Source organism: Notamacropus eugenii, chromosome 1 (genome assembly GCF_028372415.1).
Source record: "Notamacropus eugenii isolate mMacEug1 chromosome 1, mMacEug1.pri_v2, whole genome shotgun sequence".
NCBI classification, from domain to species: domain Eukaryota; kingdom Metazoa; phylum Chordata; class Mammalia; order Diprotodontia; family Macropodidae; genus Notamacropus; species Notamacropus eugenii.
Window position 1 is genome coordinate 741,061,038 of NC_092872.1, and position 19,836 is coordinate 741,080,873.

The 19,836-nt window shown below is 44.0% G+C and overlaps 1 protein-coding gene across 1 annotated transcript; it reads right to left on the minus strand.

Annotated features, from left to right (window-relative positions):
• Positions 1–6,691: 6,691 nt before the first annotated feature.
• Positions 6,692–13,945, minus strand: NKX2-6 (NK2 homeobox 6). The gene is made up of 2 exons (XM_072635101.1): positions 13,392–13,945; positions 6,692–9,214 (listed from the first exon to the last, which is right to left on the minus strand). The coding sequence occupies exons 1-2, from the start codon at positions 13,699–13,701 to the stop codon at positions 8,649–8,651; spliced, it is 876 nt and encodes a 291-aa protein (XP_072491202.1). The 5' UTR covers positions 13,702–13,945; the 3' UTR covers positions 6,692–8,648.
• Positions 13,946–19,836: the final 5,891 nt, after the last annotated feature.

A 19,836-nucleotide genomic window follows, 5' to 3' on the forward strand; every position in this document is an offset into this window, starting at 1 on the left:
ATTATTTTCCTTCATCCCTTCCTTCCTTCCTTCCTTCCTTCCTTCCTTCCTTCCTTCCTTCCTTCCTTCCTTCCTTCCTTCCTTCCTTCCTTCCTTCTTCCTCCTCCTTCTCCTCCTCCCCCTTCTCTCTCTCTATACACACATACATATATACACATATACATACATGCACATATGTAATATGCATATACATATATGTATATATACATATCTATCTATATAAAAAAGCCAATTGAAAGAATTCATGTATAACTTTAGGAAAAAAAGTAAACAAACCTATGCTGCAAACTCCAAGACATGCTATTGTTAAAATTAACAATTCCCATGCAAACAACAAATTCTACAAGTAACAAAGAGAAAGACTTCTGAATTACTCTGCTCAGCCAACCACCAATATTTATGGTTTAGTATACAAAATATATAGACAAGTAGCACATATACGTATATTATATACATACACATACCTGTGTGTATGTACATGTATATGTATATATGTGTATCTCCAGAAGCCTTTTCCCAATATACGAACTGTCAAAGGATATGAACCAAGTTATCAAAAGAATTGCAAATGATTAACAACCATATGGAAGAATGCTCCAAATCACTACTAAAAGGAGAAATACAAATGAAAATAACCCTAAAGTTTCAGCCCTCATCGAACAAATTGACAATGACCACAAAATATGGAACTAATCCATTTTAGATGAATCACGGGAAGATGGGCACGCTAAAACACTATTGATGGAGTTACAACTCAGCAAAATTGTTTTGGAAAGCAATTTAGAGCTTAATGCCTTAAATGCCTAAAATATCCATTACTCTTTGCTCCAGAGATTCCACTTGTAGGCATATACCCCAAGTAGGTCATTGATAAGAAGAAAGCACACAAATATACTAAAATTGTTATGGGAGTGCTTTTTGTGACTTAACAATTTATGGATCATAAATATAATGGAATATTGCTGTTTAATAAGAAGTAGCACAAATACAGATCTTAAAAAATCCTGGAGAAGTTAGCCAATAAACTAGACTAGAACTGGAGTATTATCAAAACCAAGTCATTGCACACAATAGCAAGGATGTAACATTTATCTGTAAGAACTAAAGAACAACCTTTATAATTATATTGACATATATGTCATAATGTCTAAACTGTATTGAATGAAAAACTTTCCAAATATAGACACCTAGCAGAAAGTATCACAATCAAAGAGACAGACTGAGTCACACATTGATTCTGTTGTCCTGTCTACTACTGAAGTTGTCCTGAGGAGGCTTTCAGTGACCCTACAGAGAATGAGCTGATAACCTAATGTTTTTGTTCAATTATGATTTTTAAAAAAGTTATGCAATTGAACTACAAAATAGGTTACAGAACACTAAATATAAAAAATTAATAGTAGTATGAGTAGCTAGATGTCCAAGTGGATAGATTGTCCTGCCTGGAGTCAGGCAGACTCCTCTTCATGAGTTCAAATCCAGCTTCAGACACTTAGTAGCTGTATGACCCTGGGCAAGTCACTTAACCCTATTTGTTTCAATTTCCTCATCTGTAAAATGAGCTAGAGAAGGAAATGGCAAGTCACTCCAGTATCTTTGCCAGGAAAACCCCAAATGGTGCCATGGAGAGTCAGAGTCAATTAAAAAAACTAGCCCCATATCAACTTGTCCCAGCACCATTTCTGTCTGAACTCAACAAGATAAGATAAGTGGTTTTCAATAATAAGAACAATCAATTATTAATATTTGTTTATTGCGTCTGACCCCACTGAAATATGAACATTTGACAATAAATTGAAGTGATAATAATACTCTTTAGATACTTAAAACCTTGAGTATTCTGTGAGTCAGACCTGAGACCTGAACTCCATGTGATCTAAGGAGAGAGTTGGGTTCAGTGGGAACTTGGGAAGAGAAAAGGAGGGAGGGAAAAGGGAGAGGAGGGAGAGAAAAGGGGAGTCAGGAAGTCTGAGTTTTTATTGACTTATCCACCTGCCCTAGGTGAGCCCCCTAGGCCCAGCACTGTCAGGAAAGGACTGAGGCTATCTCTCTGAGAGCTTTTTTGTTTTCTTTAGAGGTCAATTACTTCCCATTTGGGAAGGTTGTGAACATTAAGAGGTGACTGGAGTGATGGGTCTGAGTGGGGTCCCAGAGATAAAAGACTGATTACCTCCGGACAGCCTGCTTGCTGAAACCTCTTACAAGGATAAAAAGTTGTTGGGAAGGGATACTCACACAAAAGGAGCAGATTTCAGTGGGAAGGAGATTACAGGGATAGAAAGTTGACAGGGGGACTCTGGGGGAGGGTTCTTCAAGAGGGATAACCTTTTAAATTAATCCTAAAAGAGAGACAGACAGAAGGTCTATCAGGAAAGTGGGAGAAGAGTTTTTCTTTCCTGCTTTCTTCCTCCCCCTCCCATTACCTCCCTTCCCTCCCATTCCTTCTGAACAAAAATGAGTCAGGCCACACTGGAACTTGGAGAGGGTTCATAGCCATTCCTCGGATGACTAACCTTTTCAGATGAGCTAGGAATTTCCTTAGTGGGAATTTAGAGAAGGCAAATTTTGTCATTGCACAGTGTGGCAGGTTTTACATGGGCTAAGTGAATAATTTTAATTTATTTTAAATGGAAGTCTTATTGATGTCTTTTTATATTGCTGTCACTTCATGATTCTACACACTCAACCACCCAAAAGACTGCTTCCTTTTAACAAAGAAATACAGGTAAGCAAAACAAAGGAATATCCTGGGCACATTTGATCACATGGGCTTCTTTCAGCACCTGGAGCTACCCAGAGGACGGGGGCGTTCTTCATTGCCCATCATCCCTGAGAGCCAAGACTGCTCAGTGTTGGTCAGTGATGTGATGCCCTTCGATGATCATGTTTACATCATTCTGATCATTATATATAGTGCTCTCCTGTTCCATTCACTTCACTCTGCTTCAGTCCATTCAAATATTCCCAAATTCCTCTGAATTCTTTGTGCTTCTTATTCTTTCTGGTACAATAATATTCCATTACACCCATCTACCACATTAAAAAAAAAATCAAATACATCGGTACTTGCTTTGATTTCAGGTTTTTGCCACCACACAGGAAAAAAAAAGCTGCTATAAATAGAACTATAAATGGGGTCTTTCCCTGTCTTTAATCACTTTAGGGGTAAAAGTCTAGTACTGATATCTCTGAGTAAAAGGATATGAATGGTTTAGTGACTTTTAAAAAAAAAATGTAATTCCAAAGTGTTTCCCAGAAGGGTTAGATCGATTCACAGACCCACCAACAACCCATGAATGTGCCAGTTGTCCCATCGCCCTTCCAACATTTACCATTTTCCTCTTTTCCTAATGGAGAATTTAAAGGAGTATTACTTATAATATAAAGACCTCCTTTATAATATAAAGGAGAATTGAAAACAAGAAGGCTCTAAATGTGTCACCTTTGAATGTTACATGTTGGAATGAAGTATAGATTTTGTTTTTGGATGCAGCCAATGTAGGAATATGTTTTGTTTGGCTATGCATATCAGTTAAAATGATTTTCTTTTTCTTTTATATTATGGAGGGGGAGGTGGGAAAGAAAATAGATTTTATTAATTGAAAAATTAAGTTTATTAAGAAGAAAGTTATGTGTTAAATTTATTCTATATTTTAAAATAAAAACATCTAATAGAGATTCCCAATTTCATGTGCAATCCCATTTTTCTGTTCTACTATATATATGTGTATATGTGTATACACACATATATATACACATACATATATACATATATATATACATGTGTGTATATATACATGTATATGGAAATGCTCATTTTAATTATTGTTTGTTAAATTCAGAATCAAAAATTTGTTTTCAAGATCAAGCAAGAAAATTCCAACCAGTTGAACTTAGTGGGAGATTAGTGTAAAAATACAGTCTTTGGCTTGAGATCTGGTTGGTTAGTTGGTATTTATTTTATTCTTTCTCCTTAGACCTCAGAAACTGTAAGTGGAGAACCTTTTATCACAAAACTTCAGTTTCATACTAATAACTAGGTCCAGGAATCAAAGGATTTAAAAGCTGAAAGGGACCATAGACATTATCTACACGAAAGCCCTCATTTGACAGATGAAGCTGGAGCCCAGAAAAGTTGTGATGAACTCAAGGTCCCACATTTAGTCAGTCACTGGCAGTCTTTGAGGGTTAAATCTAGCACCTTTTCATTAAATCATATTACTATTATCCCTTCCATATTGAGGGGGTTAGTGGTGCAGTGATCTGGAAAATCCCATAAAATTTTTTGGCCCTTCCTTTGTACCAGAGTAGAAATCTGAATTATTACAGTATTAAAAGATAAAATGCATTAATATTATATAATACTAAATATGTATTTATACATTTCTGGGTTTCTAAACTTTTTCTGTGTTGTCTGCTGGCCTTTGCCTGTTGTCTGCAGTTTCCAGAAAACTTCCCCCAAATTCCCATTTAATTTCTTATGCCAACCCATGACATATGGAAATCTCAATGGGAAAAGTCATATTGTGGAAAGGATAATTGTGTATTCAACTAACTCTGCTAAATTGTCCCCAGTAAGCCTTTAATTAGGTCCTATTTGATTGCCACCTTCTGTGAGAAGCTTTCCCTGACTATTCCCAGTCCGTAGTGCTTCTTCCTCCTTCCTTCTTTATTTAGCGGATTCCAAAAACATAGTAGAAAGAAGAGTCAGTTTGAGTTCTGACGACCTGGGATCCAATCTTGTCTCAGACACTGACTAGCTGTGTGACTGGTCATTTAACCTCTGTCAGTCTTAGACTCCTCTCCTGGGGATAATAATAACACCTACTCTCAGGTTATTGTGAAGGTCAAGCGAGGTGATATTTGTAAAGTTCCTGGCACATAGCAAGAACTTAATAATTATTTCCTTTCTTCTTCTAGATTTCTCTTTTGAGACTGGAATGTCCAATGCTACGTTCCCCCAACTAGCTATAGTAAATTGGACATGTCTCTCAACCTGCCTGGGTTTCTATGTCTTTATCTTTGTATTTCAAATCCCTTCAAACTGTTAGTTTTTTGACTGCAGTGACTTTATCATGTTCTTCTCACCTAGCATTCTGTCTGGTTCTTAGTAACAGCTCCATGACTCTTTGTTTAATCTATTGATTCTATTAACTCTTCTCAATTTTCTTCAAAACATTATCCATTGGGACTGAGCTACTGTTTCAAGTGGTATAAAAATGATTCGTAGGGGGATTTTTTTTAAAAAGTGGAATGACTTGGGAGGTCAGGTCTGTCCAAGGCAAGCTGTGTCTGACAAATGCAGTTTTTGCTATTTTTTCTCCTGATGAACACCTAAAGCTTGAAGAGCTGAGGACCTCCAAATACCAGGAGGTTTTTGATTACAGACAGTATGGGTGGAAGAGATGAAAGGGATCTTGGAGCTCATGTAGACCCACCCCTTCTTTTTACAGATAAGGAAACCAAGGGCCAGAGAAGGGAGGGACCTTTTCTAAGGTGACTAAGTAAGTAAAAAGGTAGCTAGGTGACACAGTGGATAGAGCACTGGATTTGGAATCCTGAAGAATTCATGAGTTCAAATCCAGCCTCAGACACTTACTAGCTTTTCGATTCTGGGCAAGTCACTTAGCCCTGTTTGCCTCAGTTTCTTCATCTATCAAATGAGCTAGAGAAGGGAATGACAAACCATTCCAGTATCTTTGCCAAGAAAACCCCAAATGGCTTCATGAAGAGTCCAACATAATTGAACAACAAAGTGAATGGAAGCAAAAATCGGCAAACAGGAGCAGAACTTAGATTCCCCTGAGCATTAAGGCATTGTCTAAGGTAGCCTTTCTTAAAAAAACTTTTTCCTTTTTCCCCCCAGATTAATGAGTTCATCAGTTTAGAGAATTCTTAGTGGGAAAAGTTCATCTACCAATGCATATCATTGTAACTTACAACCTCAGACAAGTCTAGGGACTCTGAGAGGTTAAGTTGACTTGCCTAGGGTCACACAGCCATTGAGGGTAAAAGAAAGGCAAAAGACAATTCAACTACAAGAAGCTGTCTCTCTCTCTGACTAACATAACTAACATTACAAGAACTTCTTACTAGTAATGTTTTATTGGATTCCATTGTGCATTTTGTTTTAAATAGGTAACAGATATTTACTTGGATCTCCAAATTTAGAGTCAACAATAAGGATCTTTCAATTTCCTTACAAAATGAATTTTCATAAAAAATCATTGGAACAATTTAAAAAATGTGTACATATCAGCACAAAAATTAGCTTTCTATGAATGGAGAGGGGAGTCATTGGAATAAGGTAGGAAAGGGAAATTATGGAGGGAGAATGCTGCATAGTTTGCAGATAAATACATTTAAATTCTCTGATATTGATCTAAAAAGTGACTTTCCTACTTGGCATTAGGAAGATCTGGGTTCAAATCCCTTGTGTTATAATTCTGATAACGAGGAAGTTGGGTGGATGATTTCTAACTCACCTTCTACCTCTAAATCTGCTGCTATTAGCATTGGTGGAGGTAACTTCCCACACACAGAAAAACCACACATCCTCCCCATATTCCAGTAAGTGACACAGAACTAAATGCCCTTTGTTCTCCTAGAATCCAAATAGACAGAGTTGTTATAACATTGGCACATAATGAAACATTCAAATTTCACTTTAGAGAAGTGAATGGCCCAGGAATTAAACATTGGAGACTTTTATTGATTCAAAATCAAGTGGGAGAAAAACATCAGGACTGGATTTTTTTCTCACCACATGTTTACCAAAAGAACATTTCCCAACTGAGCCCTGGATCTTAATAAAAATATATATATTTACATCTGATTTCATCTATTTCAGTCTAAACATCTCTCAGCATCTTGATCTCAGGGCATTTTCTGGGGAACTATAGTCATGCCAGGAAGTCTGTGTTTATTTACCACTCACCAGATGACACATCTTCACCTCCTGTTTCTTAGTCTGAAACTTAGAACCTTTTTTCTAGCTTGAAAGAAACCTTTGGGATAAAATTGAAGGGAGGGAAGGGATTAGATAAAAATGACTCCAGAGGCTAAATTATCTTTGTTCTTGCCTTTAGATACTGTATCTGAGGACTGAGAATTTCTGGCTTTGCATCTTGAAATTTCAGCCATCCTTCCCTTGGAGGTAGTTTGAGGAGAGAAGGAGGAGAAAGCTTTGAATGGTTTCCAGCCAAAATTATGCTTCAATTTTTTCTTAAGTTTACTCCCCCTTGTAATTTATGGGAGGGGGCAGGGAGCAGTAGATAAATAACAAAATATAAAGGAATCTATTTACTAGGAATATAACACTGGACTGGTAGAAATGAAATGGTGTGGGCTATCACTAATGAAACCTCCTCTCTTTGAGGTACCTGGTATACTCAGGAGGTTTGGCCCTCAGTGACACTGTGCATCTCTGAGGGCTGCTCTCCGGTCCTGAGAAAAACCTGTCCTCTACTTGTCCCCCTCACTTTCTTGTGGTATTAAATCAGGAGATCTAGGAAATGTCTTCCAAGTTGTCCATTGGTCCCAAAGGGAGTTTTCTCCCTCATGCCCCAGAAAAGCATGGTTCAGTGGGAAAAGTTTTGGATTGGGAGTCAGGAAACACCTGGATTCCAGTTCTACCTGTGATAGCTACTAGCTTTGTGACCAGGAACAAGTCTCTTCACCAGAGTTATCTCAGGGGTAAATTAGGAATAGGACTAACACACCACCACCAGCATGGCCCTACCACCAGGTCGTAGTGAGTGTCAGTAAAACATTTGCAAACCTGAGTGCTATCTAAAGTGCTATCTGAATATTGCCAATGATTATAAACAGCGGGATCCAATTAAACCTATTTTAGTGCTGGTAGTGAGGGGTTATCAGGTGTGTGGTAAGATCTTGGACCACTGGTTTTGGTCCAGAAGAGACTTTGGAGATCATTCTAGCTCAATGCCTTTATTTTATAGGTAAGGAGGGGAAGGCCCAATGAGCAGAAGTTATTACATTCCACAAGGTAAGAAGTGGCAGAGTATCTGCCTTCCCCTGGCTCCAAATAGACTGTTCTTTCCACTGCCAAATAGACCTTGGAGACCAGTCTTACTTCTGTGAAGGAAGTGAGGAGTGGGGATATACCCTTCAGAAGAATGTCTGCCACTGACTTGGGGGGTGAGGAGCTCTGGGAGGAAGAGGCACATTGCACGTAATAGGGAATTAAATAATGTTAGTTGAATGAATGAACATACTGGAAATATGTTGATCAGATGCCGCAGACCCTTTGGACATTCCTTACTCTAGATTAAAAGAACAAGCAGTCTAGTCTGGGCTCTGCCAAGTGACTTTTCTACTCTAGTCACTTCGTCTCTCTCAAGTGCAAAACAAGAGACCCGAAGTCGACGATCTCTAAGGTGTCTTGTACCTTAAAAGAAAATCTGGGGTGCTTGCTACCTGACAATGTAGACCATGTAGTGGAGAATGAACCAAAAATGGAGTGGATAGAACCTCTTGGCCAGCGAGATTGTAGGGGATCCGGTGAGGGAGACAGGTGCCCCGACGGCTGGCCAAGGAGGAGAAAGCCTATTGGGAGCAATCTCCCTGGGTTCTAATGCTCTGTCCTGGCGGATCAGTCTGGGGATGCAGGATGTGGCCTGCGGGCCTCACCAGGCCCTGACGCCACGCGGCGTGGCTGGCAGTTGGCCCTGGGAGCTCTGGGTCGGCTGATTTGCCACTGCGAAGCTCGGGTTAGCGCGGGAGCCTATGGCCTGGTAGCCGGCGGCGCGAACAGCGCTATAAGGGGTGCAGTAGCCAGGGTACGGGGCGTAGGGCGGCGCGCCGTAGGGCTGGCCCCCTGCTCGAACGCAGGGTCTGCCGTCCCGGACCAGCACTGGCACTGCCACCCTGCGTGCCGCCAGTGGCGGAGGCGGGAGCGGCTGACCGGCCAGCTCCAAGGACGCGTCCTGACGTTGTCGCTTGCACTTGTAGCGGCGGTTCTGAAACCAGATCTTCACCTGCGTGGAGGTGAGCTGCAGTGCGCTGGCCAGGTGTTCGCGCTCTGGCGCCGACAGGTACCTCTGCTGCCTGAAGCGACGCTCCAATTCGAACACCTGCGCCTGTGAGAAGAGGACGCGGGGCTTCCGTCGCGGGCGAGCCTTGGAGCTCTCGGCGCAGTGACCTCCGGGGCAGCCCGAGCTGCTGCTGATACTGTCCCCGCCCGGGCCTTGTCCTGCAAGCAAACGAGACAGGACCGAGAGGGAGACAAGAGTGTGAGCAGTCCAACCTCTACCATTCGAATCAGGGTAGCCCGGGTGGTTTTATTTCCAAGGACGCTCCCCCTCCTTCCCGCCCCCGCAGCCAGATTTAGAGAGGGAGCTTGGAGTTACTGGAAAGGGGGTTAAACATGAAGCCATGTGCACTTAACTTCTGCTTGGGACACACTGGGGGACCTGGACCAGGCGTTTGGCTTTCCCTCTGTGCTTCAGTTTTCTCAGCAGTAAAATGGGGGTGATAACGCCTATAGTACTTACTTTAGGAATAAAGTACTTAAATCTTAAATTTCCATACCAACGACAGCCAATTATGCTAACTCTGTGTGGGGCAACTCCCTTTCACTTCTGGGCCACAGTCTCCCCTTCTGTTAAATTAGAGGTTGAAATAGATCACCATCCTCCAAACTTAACTAGACAATGAAGAGTACTGGCTATGGGAATTCGTTTTGCTCGACTGCATGTTGTTGGGAGGATTTGGGCTTTCTTTTTTCCAATGGGTGGAGTACGTAGCAAGAACAAATAAATACTCGTTAATTGAAAAATAAATGAGTCTAAAAGATAAAGTAATCTCCTGGAGTCCTGCGATCAGAATTCTACCGCCTGAAGGGAAGCCAGAGGTCAAAGCAATCCAACCCCCATCTTTTTAAAGGTGAGGAAACAGGTTTCGCCCCAGAAGGTTGTGTCTATCCAGCCCAAGGTTACAGTTTTGAACCCGTCTTCAGATTCCAAAGCCACCGTACCACACCTAGGCTCTGGCATTAACTACCTTTTGACCGTGGACTAGACAATCGATCCGCCTGCTTTTCTAGATACAAAATGGAGACAGTACTTCCACGACCATCGGGTGGCTGTTGAGAAAGCGCTTTGTAAACCCTTAAATGGCTTCATAGGCTTCATATGCATGAGCTATTATCATTCTGTGTTAACGACCCTGTCTCTTAAGTCTGCCCACATTGTCCATACATTGGTTTGTCCAAGTGGGGCCTCAGTCAGCTTGTGCAGATGCCTAACTTAGTCAAGTTACATGAGTTGTCTGGTTAAAACATATCATCCGACAGTTAACGCTCGGATAAATGGCCTCTCAGTGTCGTGAGTGTCGGACACAGTATATAACCGGGACATGGAGGAAAGTGTCCTGAGTTTGGTCATACCGGCCACACAACTGTTAAGGCAATGGTCCCAATACAGATCTGACTAGGTCATTTTCCTGTTTTCCATTATAGAGGCTGGTATTTCTCTTCCCTCCACCCTTCCCTGCTCTTCCTCCTCCTCCTCCTGCTGCTCCTATTTCTTTCTTTCCTCCTTCCCTCTCTTCCTCCCTCCCTCCCTCCCTTCCTTCTTCTTCATCTTCTCCTTCTCCTCCTTTTCCTCTTCCTCCTCCTTCTCTTCCTCCTCTCTTCCTCCTTCCTTCCCTCCCCTCCCTCTTTCTCCCCTTGTCTACTCACTCTCATCTCTCTGGCTGTGTCTTTCAGTTCCCTGTCTACATTTATTTCCCTGTGGGTCTCACAATCTGTCTTTCTCTTCCTCCCTCTATCTCTCTTTGTCTCAATCTCCATGGCTCCCTCCTTCCCTCTGTTTCTCGCCTCTATCTCTCCTTTCTGTCGCTCTCTATCCTCTCTGTTTCTATCTGCCTTGTCTCTCTGTCTTTCCCTTCCTCTTTCTCACTCTCCTCTTTGCACATCTGTCTGTCTGTCTAAAGTGCGCGGGCACACACACACACACACACACACACACACACATACACACCTGCCTCTACGGTACCTCCAAAATTCCTCTACCTTCTTCTGGATTTTCAAGACTCAGGGCTGAGCTCCAAGGAATGAGAGAGGGAAAAGATCCATCTGGCAAACCCACCCTATGGACAAGGTCCCAGTCTGACCCAGGGCTGGGGACAAAGGCGCAAAAACTCCAGTATTTATCAGGGGATATACACAAGCCGTTGTTCTTAAGCAATTGTCTCACAATTTTGGACAAATGGAGAGAAGAGGCCAAGATGGTATGAAGAATTGGACTGTCCAGTGTTCACAGCAGCTAATCATCTTGGTCATTATGATTGACTGTGGGACCTCGGGCCTGTCTCTTCACTTCTTCGAATTAATTTCCTCAACTTGCCAACTTCGATACCTCCAAGAGCCCCGGCGCTTCCTAAATCTTAGTGATTTCGAGGGTCCGAAAGAGGAACCTTTCCCCCTTCGGGTAATGTCTCCTCCTCTCCCCCCAACCCCCAGGCCCTTCCTGGAGAGGACAAGAATGGAACATGGAGTTATCGCGCACAATTCCTTAGATTACTCGGAAGATACAGATTTCAGTTTCAATAGCAAATTTCATCCAGGGCTTAGACTTCCCTAAGCAGTAGCTTTTCAACCAAATGGTTTCGATTTGGAGTAAACATGGGTCGAAGACCCAGACCAGAGCTCTTCCATCCTGGAGGCTTTTGAAGGAACTCTTCCACTTCAGTTATTTTCTCTTTTCCCCAGCGTCCAACGCCCAACTGCCTGAGGTCAAAACAGCTAGAGATTCTGGAACACCTGGTTATGCTTCCTTTGTCCAGGGAAAACGGGATTGGTAGAGAATTGTCAGGCTGGGGCCTCGGCTCCCTTCCCCACCCCAACTGGTCCCTCAGCTCTGTGGTTCTCTGGCGTTATTGGTTTGGAATTTTGTTCTGAAATTGACGGTCAGAAGTATACCGGGCCCTTGGACACTTAGCAGAAAGGATAATATCGATACCGAATTTCCTTGGCGGCTTTAGAGGTTTACAAAACACTTCACTCACCACAGCCTTGGGACTGCGGTAGTTCGAATATAGACGTCCCTCTTTCATGGATGAGAAAATAAGGCTCAGAGAGAGGTAGGGGGACTTGCCAGATTCATACAATTAGTAACATACATACAGCTAGTAACTGTCAGAGCTGGGATTCAAACTCACCTCCCTCCTTCTCATTAATATCTCAGCCGAAAGAGCTTTTCCCTTGGAATTAGGAGGCCAGGATTTGAATACCAGCGATTGCTCCTATCCTCTAACTGTCTAAGTTCTCCTGCCTCTGGCTGCCACGGAGCGTGGGAAACCGTTCTGTTCTCCAAAAGGAATCTGGAGCCCAGAGTTCATCCAGAGTCTGGATGTAGGGAGTGTACGCCCCAAGTCATCCTGATTCATCGAATTAGAGCTGGGGAAAAACAAACACCTTAGAGATCATCCAACCCAATCTTTTTTTTTTTTTTTGAACAGATGAGAAAACTGAGGCCAGGACAGGCGTGGAAGTGATGGGGGGCGAAGGGAAGAGCGGGGAAGGATATAAGAGCCTGGAGAAAGACGAAGGGGGGAGGGGAGGTTGCGATTGTCCACGTTACTTCTACCAGCTCTGTGCTTTCAATTTTCCCTAAACTCTCCCATTGGATCTTTCAAGCAGCCCTCTGAGACAGGAAGGATGCCATCCTTCTCATTTTACAGATGAAGAAATTGAGGACGGAAGAGCCTTTCCTAAGGTTAATTGGCTGACCAGTAGCAGAGCCTGAACTGAAGTTCGTGTCCTTCTCCAACCCTGCCTCCGCTAACCAATTTCGGGGCTCTATGCAATACTGTTTAACACAACATGTTATGCATAGATGGACTGAAGCGCGGATGTCATCTAGTCCAAAACCCTATTTTACAGATTAGGAAACGGAATTTCAGAAAGGCACAGTGATTTACCCCAGGACACTCAGGCAGTAAATAGCAAAGACAGAGTTTGATCTCAGGTCCTCTGACCCCGAATCCGGCTTTCTACCATAATAATTCCGGGAATTATGAAGAAGGTTTGTCTTTGTTTTGCTTTGATGGGAGGTGGGTTTCGGTGGGGAGTGGGCTAAGGAGGCCATAACTGACATAATTTTTACGCTGGGTTTAAAATATTTCACTGAGAAGAGATGAGTGGATAGCGTTTGATGAAGATGGGGAGGAAGGCTGGCTACCTGAGAAAATGAACCCGTGGGCATGTCTCGCAGACTGAAATGAAAGGTACAGAGAATTGGTCCCGGCTGGCTGTGAGGTGAGGAGAGGGTGTGTGGCCTTGTAGGTGCCGACAGAAAAATGGATAAAAGAGCTCCAAAGAAGCCCTCTCAGGCTCTCCTCCCCAGGGCGGGTTGCCCCTTACTCACTTGTCATCCCTGCCGGTTCCGTGGTCACTTCGAGGACTGCATCACAGCAGTTCCCCAGGGTATCGAACTCTTCCTTGGTCGTGCTGCTGCGCCAGCAGCCACCAGCGCCTGGAGGCTCGTGGCTGGAGGCTGCTGCACCAGGGTTTTTGTGTGGGTCCTGCGCACCAGGAGATAGCTGAGATTCCTGCCCCCTGCAAGCGTTGGAGCCACGGAACACAGCACAGTTGGACTGCGGGCAGCGCTGCTCGTGTTCCCGACGGAGGATGTCTCTGACTGAGAAGGGCGTCGAGGTTACGGGGCTTGATAGCATCCTGACTGCAGTGTGTGGAGGGAGCCCCGGCCCAGCCCACAGAGGCCCCAGGTGGTGTATGCTGGGCAAGAGGAACGCACTGCTGTCACCTCCAGCTCGGCGGGAGGCAGGCACTCGCTCGACCCCTCCAGTACAGCCTCCGAGGCTTCCCCATCGGCTTAGGGGGACCAGGGGCTGGGAATGGGGAGGCTGCCAGCCCCATTGGCTCCCCCTGAAACCACGTGAATCTAAGCTTTACCTTCCAGACTGAAGCCACCCCACTTCCCCTCCCCTTTTCAGCTCTGACCATCTTTATCACCTCATCTCTGTCCTCTTCCATCTTTAACCCTTCTACCCTCCTTACCCCACCCCCTAGGGAATACCGTATTAACCTTTGAAACACTTGGGCCGTCGGTAGGCCTTCTGTTCCCAAAACTGGCGACTTGATGGCATGTGACAGACCTTATCTGTGTAAATACAGCACTAGCTGTAAGTGATCTGGGACACTGGAGTAGGTGTGAGCCTACTGGGGTTAGCCAGTTCTGCTGGGCCTCCAGAACTGGCACCAGAAGCACCGAGGTTGAAGGAAGGCAACTGCTGAATCGTATTTCTACCAACGCAGTCAAACTTGTTTGTGTCCATCGAAGCTTCTGCTCATCTATGTTCCGCTTTATTCAAGGGCGTGAGAGAGAGAGAGAGAGAGAGAGAGAGAGAGAGAGAGAGAGAGAGAGAGAGAGAGAGAGAGAGAGAGAGAGAAAGAGAGAGAGAGAGAGACAGACAGACAGACAGACAGACAGACAGAAACAGAGACAGACAGAGACAGACAGAGACAGAGAGAGTTGTGTGTGTGTAAAACTGAAGCACGGAGTTGAGGGCTGAACTGATACTAAGATTCTAGGGACCCTGGCTTCCAGTTCAGTTCTCCTCTCCTTGGAGAAAAGGAAGAGCACTTTGCAAAGAAATCCTCACCAAGGATCCTGAGGCTGGCCCAGAACCCCAGAGGGCCCAGTTCCTCTCTGCTGAAAGGGGAGAGGGTAATGAGGCAGAAGGGGGTGGCGAAGACCTCTCCCAGCAAATCCACGTGGAGCCGGGCCAGTCTTTGAAGGGGCATCTTCAGGAGGTAGGAAAGACACTCCAAAAGGCAGACAGGGATAGGCTCTCTCTAAGAGATCTCTAAGAGAAGTCCAATTTACCATTTACTGTGGACCCCAGCTTGACTAGAAAAAATGGCAAGAAGCCGGTCCCTGAGGTCTTTTTCGGATTGAGGAGGAATGGAGGGAGACTGGGGAGAATAACCGCGGAAATGAACTGATCTTCCTTCGATTCCACAGTTTCTGGCTAACCCTGAGATGGCTCTGGAGAAGAAGTGAGGCTGGTGACCTGCACAGTCGTCCCTCACTCAAAACAAAGTCAAGTGCAAGTCATGTTATTATTTCTCTGATGGTATGGTCTTCGGCAACGAAGGATGAACACAACACCATTCTGACTAACCCTAACTCTCCCTATTCACCAGGGGAAAGGTAGCCCTACCTAAGGACGAGTCTCAGTTCCAGCCAATGTTCAACCTCCTCCTTTGGGAGACCTCCAAGATAGGACATCACTACGTGGGAGGGGGGGGGGGGGGCCAGGCCATCTGGGCACCTGGCAGCTTTGCGTCATCTTCCTGTGGCCGGCTGCCTTCATTCCTCTTTCAGACCCGTTCCTAGTTTCCCTCGTCTCCCTCCTTCTTTTCCTCTTTCCCTCTTAATTTTTCTTGTCTACTTGGTTACATAACCCTGATGTCTCTCTCCCGATTTCTAGCCCCTCCACCCCAGCTAACTTCCTCAATTTTATGAGTTTTTATTTATTTAGTAAAGTTATGCTATATCTATGTGTTTTCGGGGAGCTTCCCCTGAGAGAATGGAAGGGACTCTCTTTGCCTTTTCTTCGTATTCCCCAGAACACAGCCCAGTGTCAGGAACATAGTAGGTACTCAATAAATGCTTGTAAAAGAGTTATTTTAACCCATCAGCTGATCCCTCATCGTCAGTACTATTAATACACTGTGTGCCAGGAGTTCCCAGGCACACTCTCATGTCTTAAAAAGTGGGATTTTGTGTCCACTTTCTAGTCTGTTTCTTTAAAGCGTATATCTATTAAATTTAAAACGTTCTCGTTTCTTAAATGGGTAAAAATGGCTTTTAGAATTGCGTATTCAAGAAACAGCATAAAATTCCCTGCAGTTTTGCAATGTACTGTGTGTGTCTTTGTTTAAATGTTTCCTCCACAGAATTCGAAGTGTCCCTCTGCTGCTTCTCCCTACCTTACCCCAGGCATTAGGAGACCTTGATGTCCTCCAAATAATCACACCGACAGAGACAGTGAAGCCCATTTATTACTTGCTGACCAGTCTTCAGATGAGAAGGGTCTCCAGCTACAGCTAAATTCCTGTTCAGCAGGGATACAGCTGACTGCCAATTCAGACTCCCTGGAAGCCTTGGCTCTGGTATTATTTCTTGTTATATACATATTATGATGCTTGTATATGGAGGGAGGGAGAGAGGAAGGGGAGGGAGAGGGGGGGAGGGAGAGAGACAGAAAACATGGATCTCATTAGAGACTCAAAATGCTCTGAGGTAGTCAATGTGAATATTTTCTACCCATTTTTATAGATAAACTGAGTCTCAATAAGATTACATGATTTGCCTAAGTTATAATAAATTTTACAGATAGATTGGAACCAAGTCCCTTTTGACTCCAAGTGCTGAACTCTATTCACTGAAAATACCTTTGGTATAAGTTTCAGAAACCCTTTTGAACTGAATTGGTAAGACCCCATATCATAGCCTACCACACAGCACACAAATGCTGAAGTTTAGAATAGCAAAGGATCATGGTGGGTACCAGTTTCAGAGGAAGCTTCTTGAAGGATGTCATGTAGGATGCCACTTTTTAATTTGTTTTTAACTTTTTATTTTTCCAATTAACAAGCTTATTTTCTCTCACCCACTCCCCAAATTGAAGGAAAGAAAAAACAACTCCTTCATAACAGATATGCACAATCAAGCAACACAAATTCCCCAGTTGGTTCAATAAGATTATGTTATTCTGAACCTTGAGTCTGTCATCTCTCTGTGAGGAGATGGGTACAGGGGGTCCTCTGGAATCGTGGTTGACCACTGAACTGATAAGAATTCTTAAGACTTTTGAGTTGTTCGTCTTGGCAATGTTATTTTTGTATAAATTATTCTCCTGTTTTTGTTTAGTTCCTTTGCATCCATTCATCCAAGTTTTCTTAGGTTTCTCTGGCACTGTCCCTTTCATAATTTGTTACAATATGATATTCCATCACATTCTTATATAATGGTTTGTTCAGTCATTCTTCAATTGACAAGTGTCCCCTTAATTTCCAGTTCTTTTCCACTACAAAAGCAGCTGTTATAAATATGTCTATAAATCTCTTTGGGGCACAGGCCTACGTGTGAAACTGATGAGTTAAAAGGTATGCCCAGTTAAGTGATTTACTGGGCAGAGTTCTAAACTGACTTCTTCCACATCTGTACCAACCATGCCCCAGCTGTACCCACAGTTCATTAATATGCTTCTTGTCCCTCAGCCTCTCCAACATGTCGTTTTCTTTTTGGTTATCTTTGCTGGTTAGAGGTGGAATCTAAGAGTTGCTTTGATTTTTATTTTTCTAATTACTTGGAGTATTTTTATATAAATACTGATAGAATTGCTTGCTTTGCAAACAGCTTGCCTCGATCTTTTCATCTTTTACTTAAACAGGGTTACCTAGAACTTAAATTATATGTGAAGTCCCCAAGATTCCTTTGTATGTCCCCAAAGGCGAGACAAAGGTCTGAGTTTCAGCCCATTCTCTTTTCAAAGGTCAAGTGCTAGAAGGTAAAGGGCACTGGCTAGTGGGAAAACCAACCAAACAAAACAACAAAAAAACAAACCGAAATGGTTTTGGATTACAGTGTTTTGAGGGACCTCCAGAAGACATTTCTTACGCAGTCCTTGGCACTTCTGTTTGGCCTGAAGAAACGCTCTCTGCGTGTGTCTGTCTGCTTTCTCCTCTCTGACTCTCTTTTTCTCTCTCTCTTCCTTTCTGCCTCCATCTCGGTCTTTTTATCTCTTGCTGTTCTTGTATCTCCGAGTCTGTATCTTCGAGTTTGGCTTTTTCTTTCTTCTTCTGTCTGTGTTCTCTGTCTGCCACTGCAAAACTGTGCCCTGAGACGGTCCCCTGGTGTTTGGGCCTCTTCCTCCTTTCTTTTAGCAGGTGGGAGGTACCACGCCTTTAAAAGGGACTGATCTTAGATCGTCAAGAGAAACCGAAGGCAATGGATTGAGGGTGGCGTGAGGTTGAGAGAGTGGGGAGGCAGGAGGAGAAATCCAGTTGTGGAACCCAAGGATACTGAGTCCTTATCTCTAGGGCACTGCTCCGAGGGTCACAGAATCTTCGCCGTACTGGCTGCCGGGGACCCTCTGGTACGTTCTCTCCTTGAGATCCCTCAGGTCAACCTACTCTGTGTCTACACTGGACGAGAGGCCGGATGAACACTGCTAGGAGTCCACTAGAGTTCACCACTCCGGGAGTCCCTTTTTCGCTACTTTGAGACTGCTCTAAAGGTTGGGAAATTATTTTCTTTATGCAGAGCCTTTCGGCAAATTTCGATTTACCAATCGATAACCTGGGTTGGAATATCTCTTCGGTTGCTCATTATTGCGTGATCTAAGGCAAGTTATAGAACTTTGCGTAGCATTTGTAAAACTTATGGGGCTGCTTCCTGAGATACCTTCCGGGAGTAAATTTGTGAGCCTAATCTTTCCCTCTAGGACCACGATATTCAAAAAGATTCTGCCTGTTGCCTCTGGTCTCTAACCCTCCTCCCTATGGGTGCCCTAGCCCGAAATTTCCCCCTGCTGACAACAAATTTAGTAAAAACAAACAAATAAAAAAAACCAAGCCTTTTTTTTTTTTTTTGCCAGTCCTTTTCCTCCTCTCTAGGGAAATTTGGCGTGGGGGAGGGGACATGAAAAGAAGGAGCCGCGAAGCAATAAAACCAATCGCGGCGATTAGCGTCCATTAGGATCGCATTAGGCCCTGGATTTCCGAGATAAGGGCTGCTGGACGCCCCAGCTTGGGCTTTCAGGCCCAGACAGACTGGGGCGGGGTGGGGGAGAGGCTTGGCAGCACTCCGAAAGACCCCTGAGGTCCACAATCTAAGGACACCGGAAACCTCCAGGCCCAACGCTCGCTTGTCTCCGACAGCTGCTAAAAAGCCAAGATCTCATCACCCTGCCTGGGAGAAGGGGCTGGGGGTGAGGGGCAAGTTCTGGCCCCAGTCTTCAGAAAAGGTCCCTAAATACCGAACTATATGGCACTACTCCTGATTACCCTCCCTCGGGCTCAGCCCATCATCGTCCGCCATAGTGGATAGATCTCCCGCGGACTAGAAGCCAGAATGACCGAGGTTCGAATTCTGTCTGTTATGTGAAGCTGGATAAGTCTCTGAACCTTTGTGAGCTCAGTTTCCTTATAAGTAAAAAAGATAATTAAATCAACTCGCATTTGTTAAACCCTTTCATGTACCAGCACCGTGGTAGAAACAAAGAGAAACAGTTCCTGGGTTCGAGCGACTTCCATTCTAAAAGGGGGAGGAGTGGCAGCTTGTACACACACGAAGACTACAAGGTAGTTTAGAAAGTGCACGAGTAGCACCCACCTAGGGGTTGTGAAAATCAAATGAGATAACGGCTGTGAAGAGCTTTGCAAATCTTAGAGCTTTATATATGTCACCTGCTAGCCCTGTCTTCCCGTTTTCTCAACCAACATTTTAATTCAACAAGCATTTATTAAATGAGGCAGCTAGGTGGCAACGTAGACAGAATACATACCCTGGAGTAAGAAGGACTGGAGTTCAAATGTGGCCAGTTATATGACCCTGGGCAAGTCACTTTCACCCTATTTTCCTCAGTTTCCTCATCTGCAAAATGAGTTGGAGAAGGAAATGGTAACCAATCCAGTATCTTTGCCAAGGAAACCCCAAATGGGGTCACCCGAGTCGGAACCAACTCAACAACATTTATTAATCACAATTTCTAGGCATATGCTAGGCAGTGGGGATTTAAAAAAGACCTCTCCTTCTAGGAACTTATCTTTTGATGGGG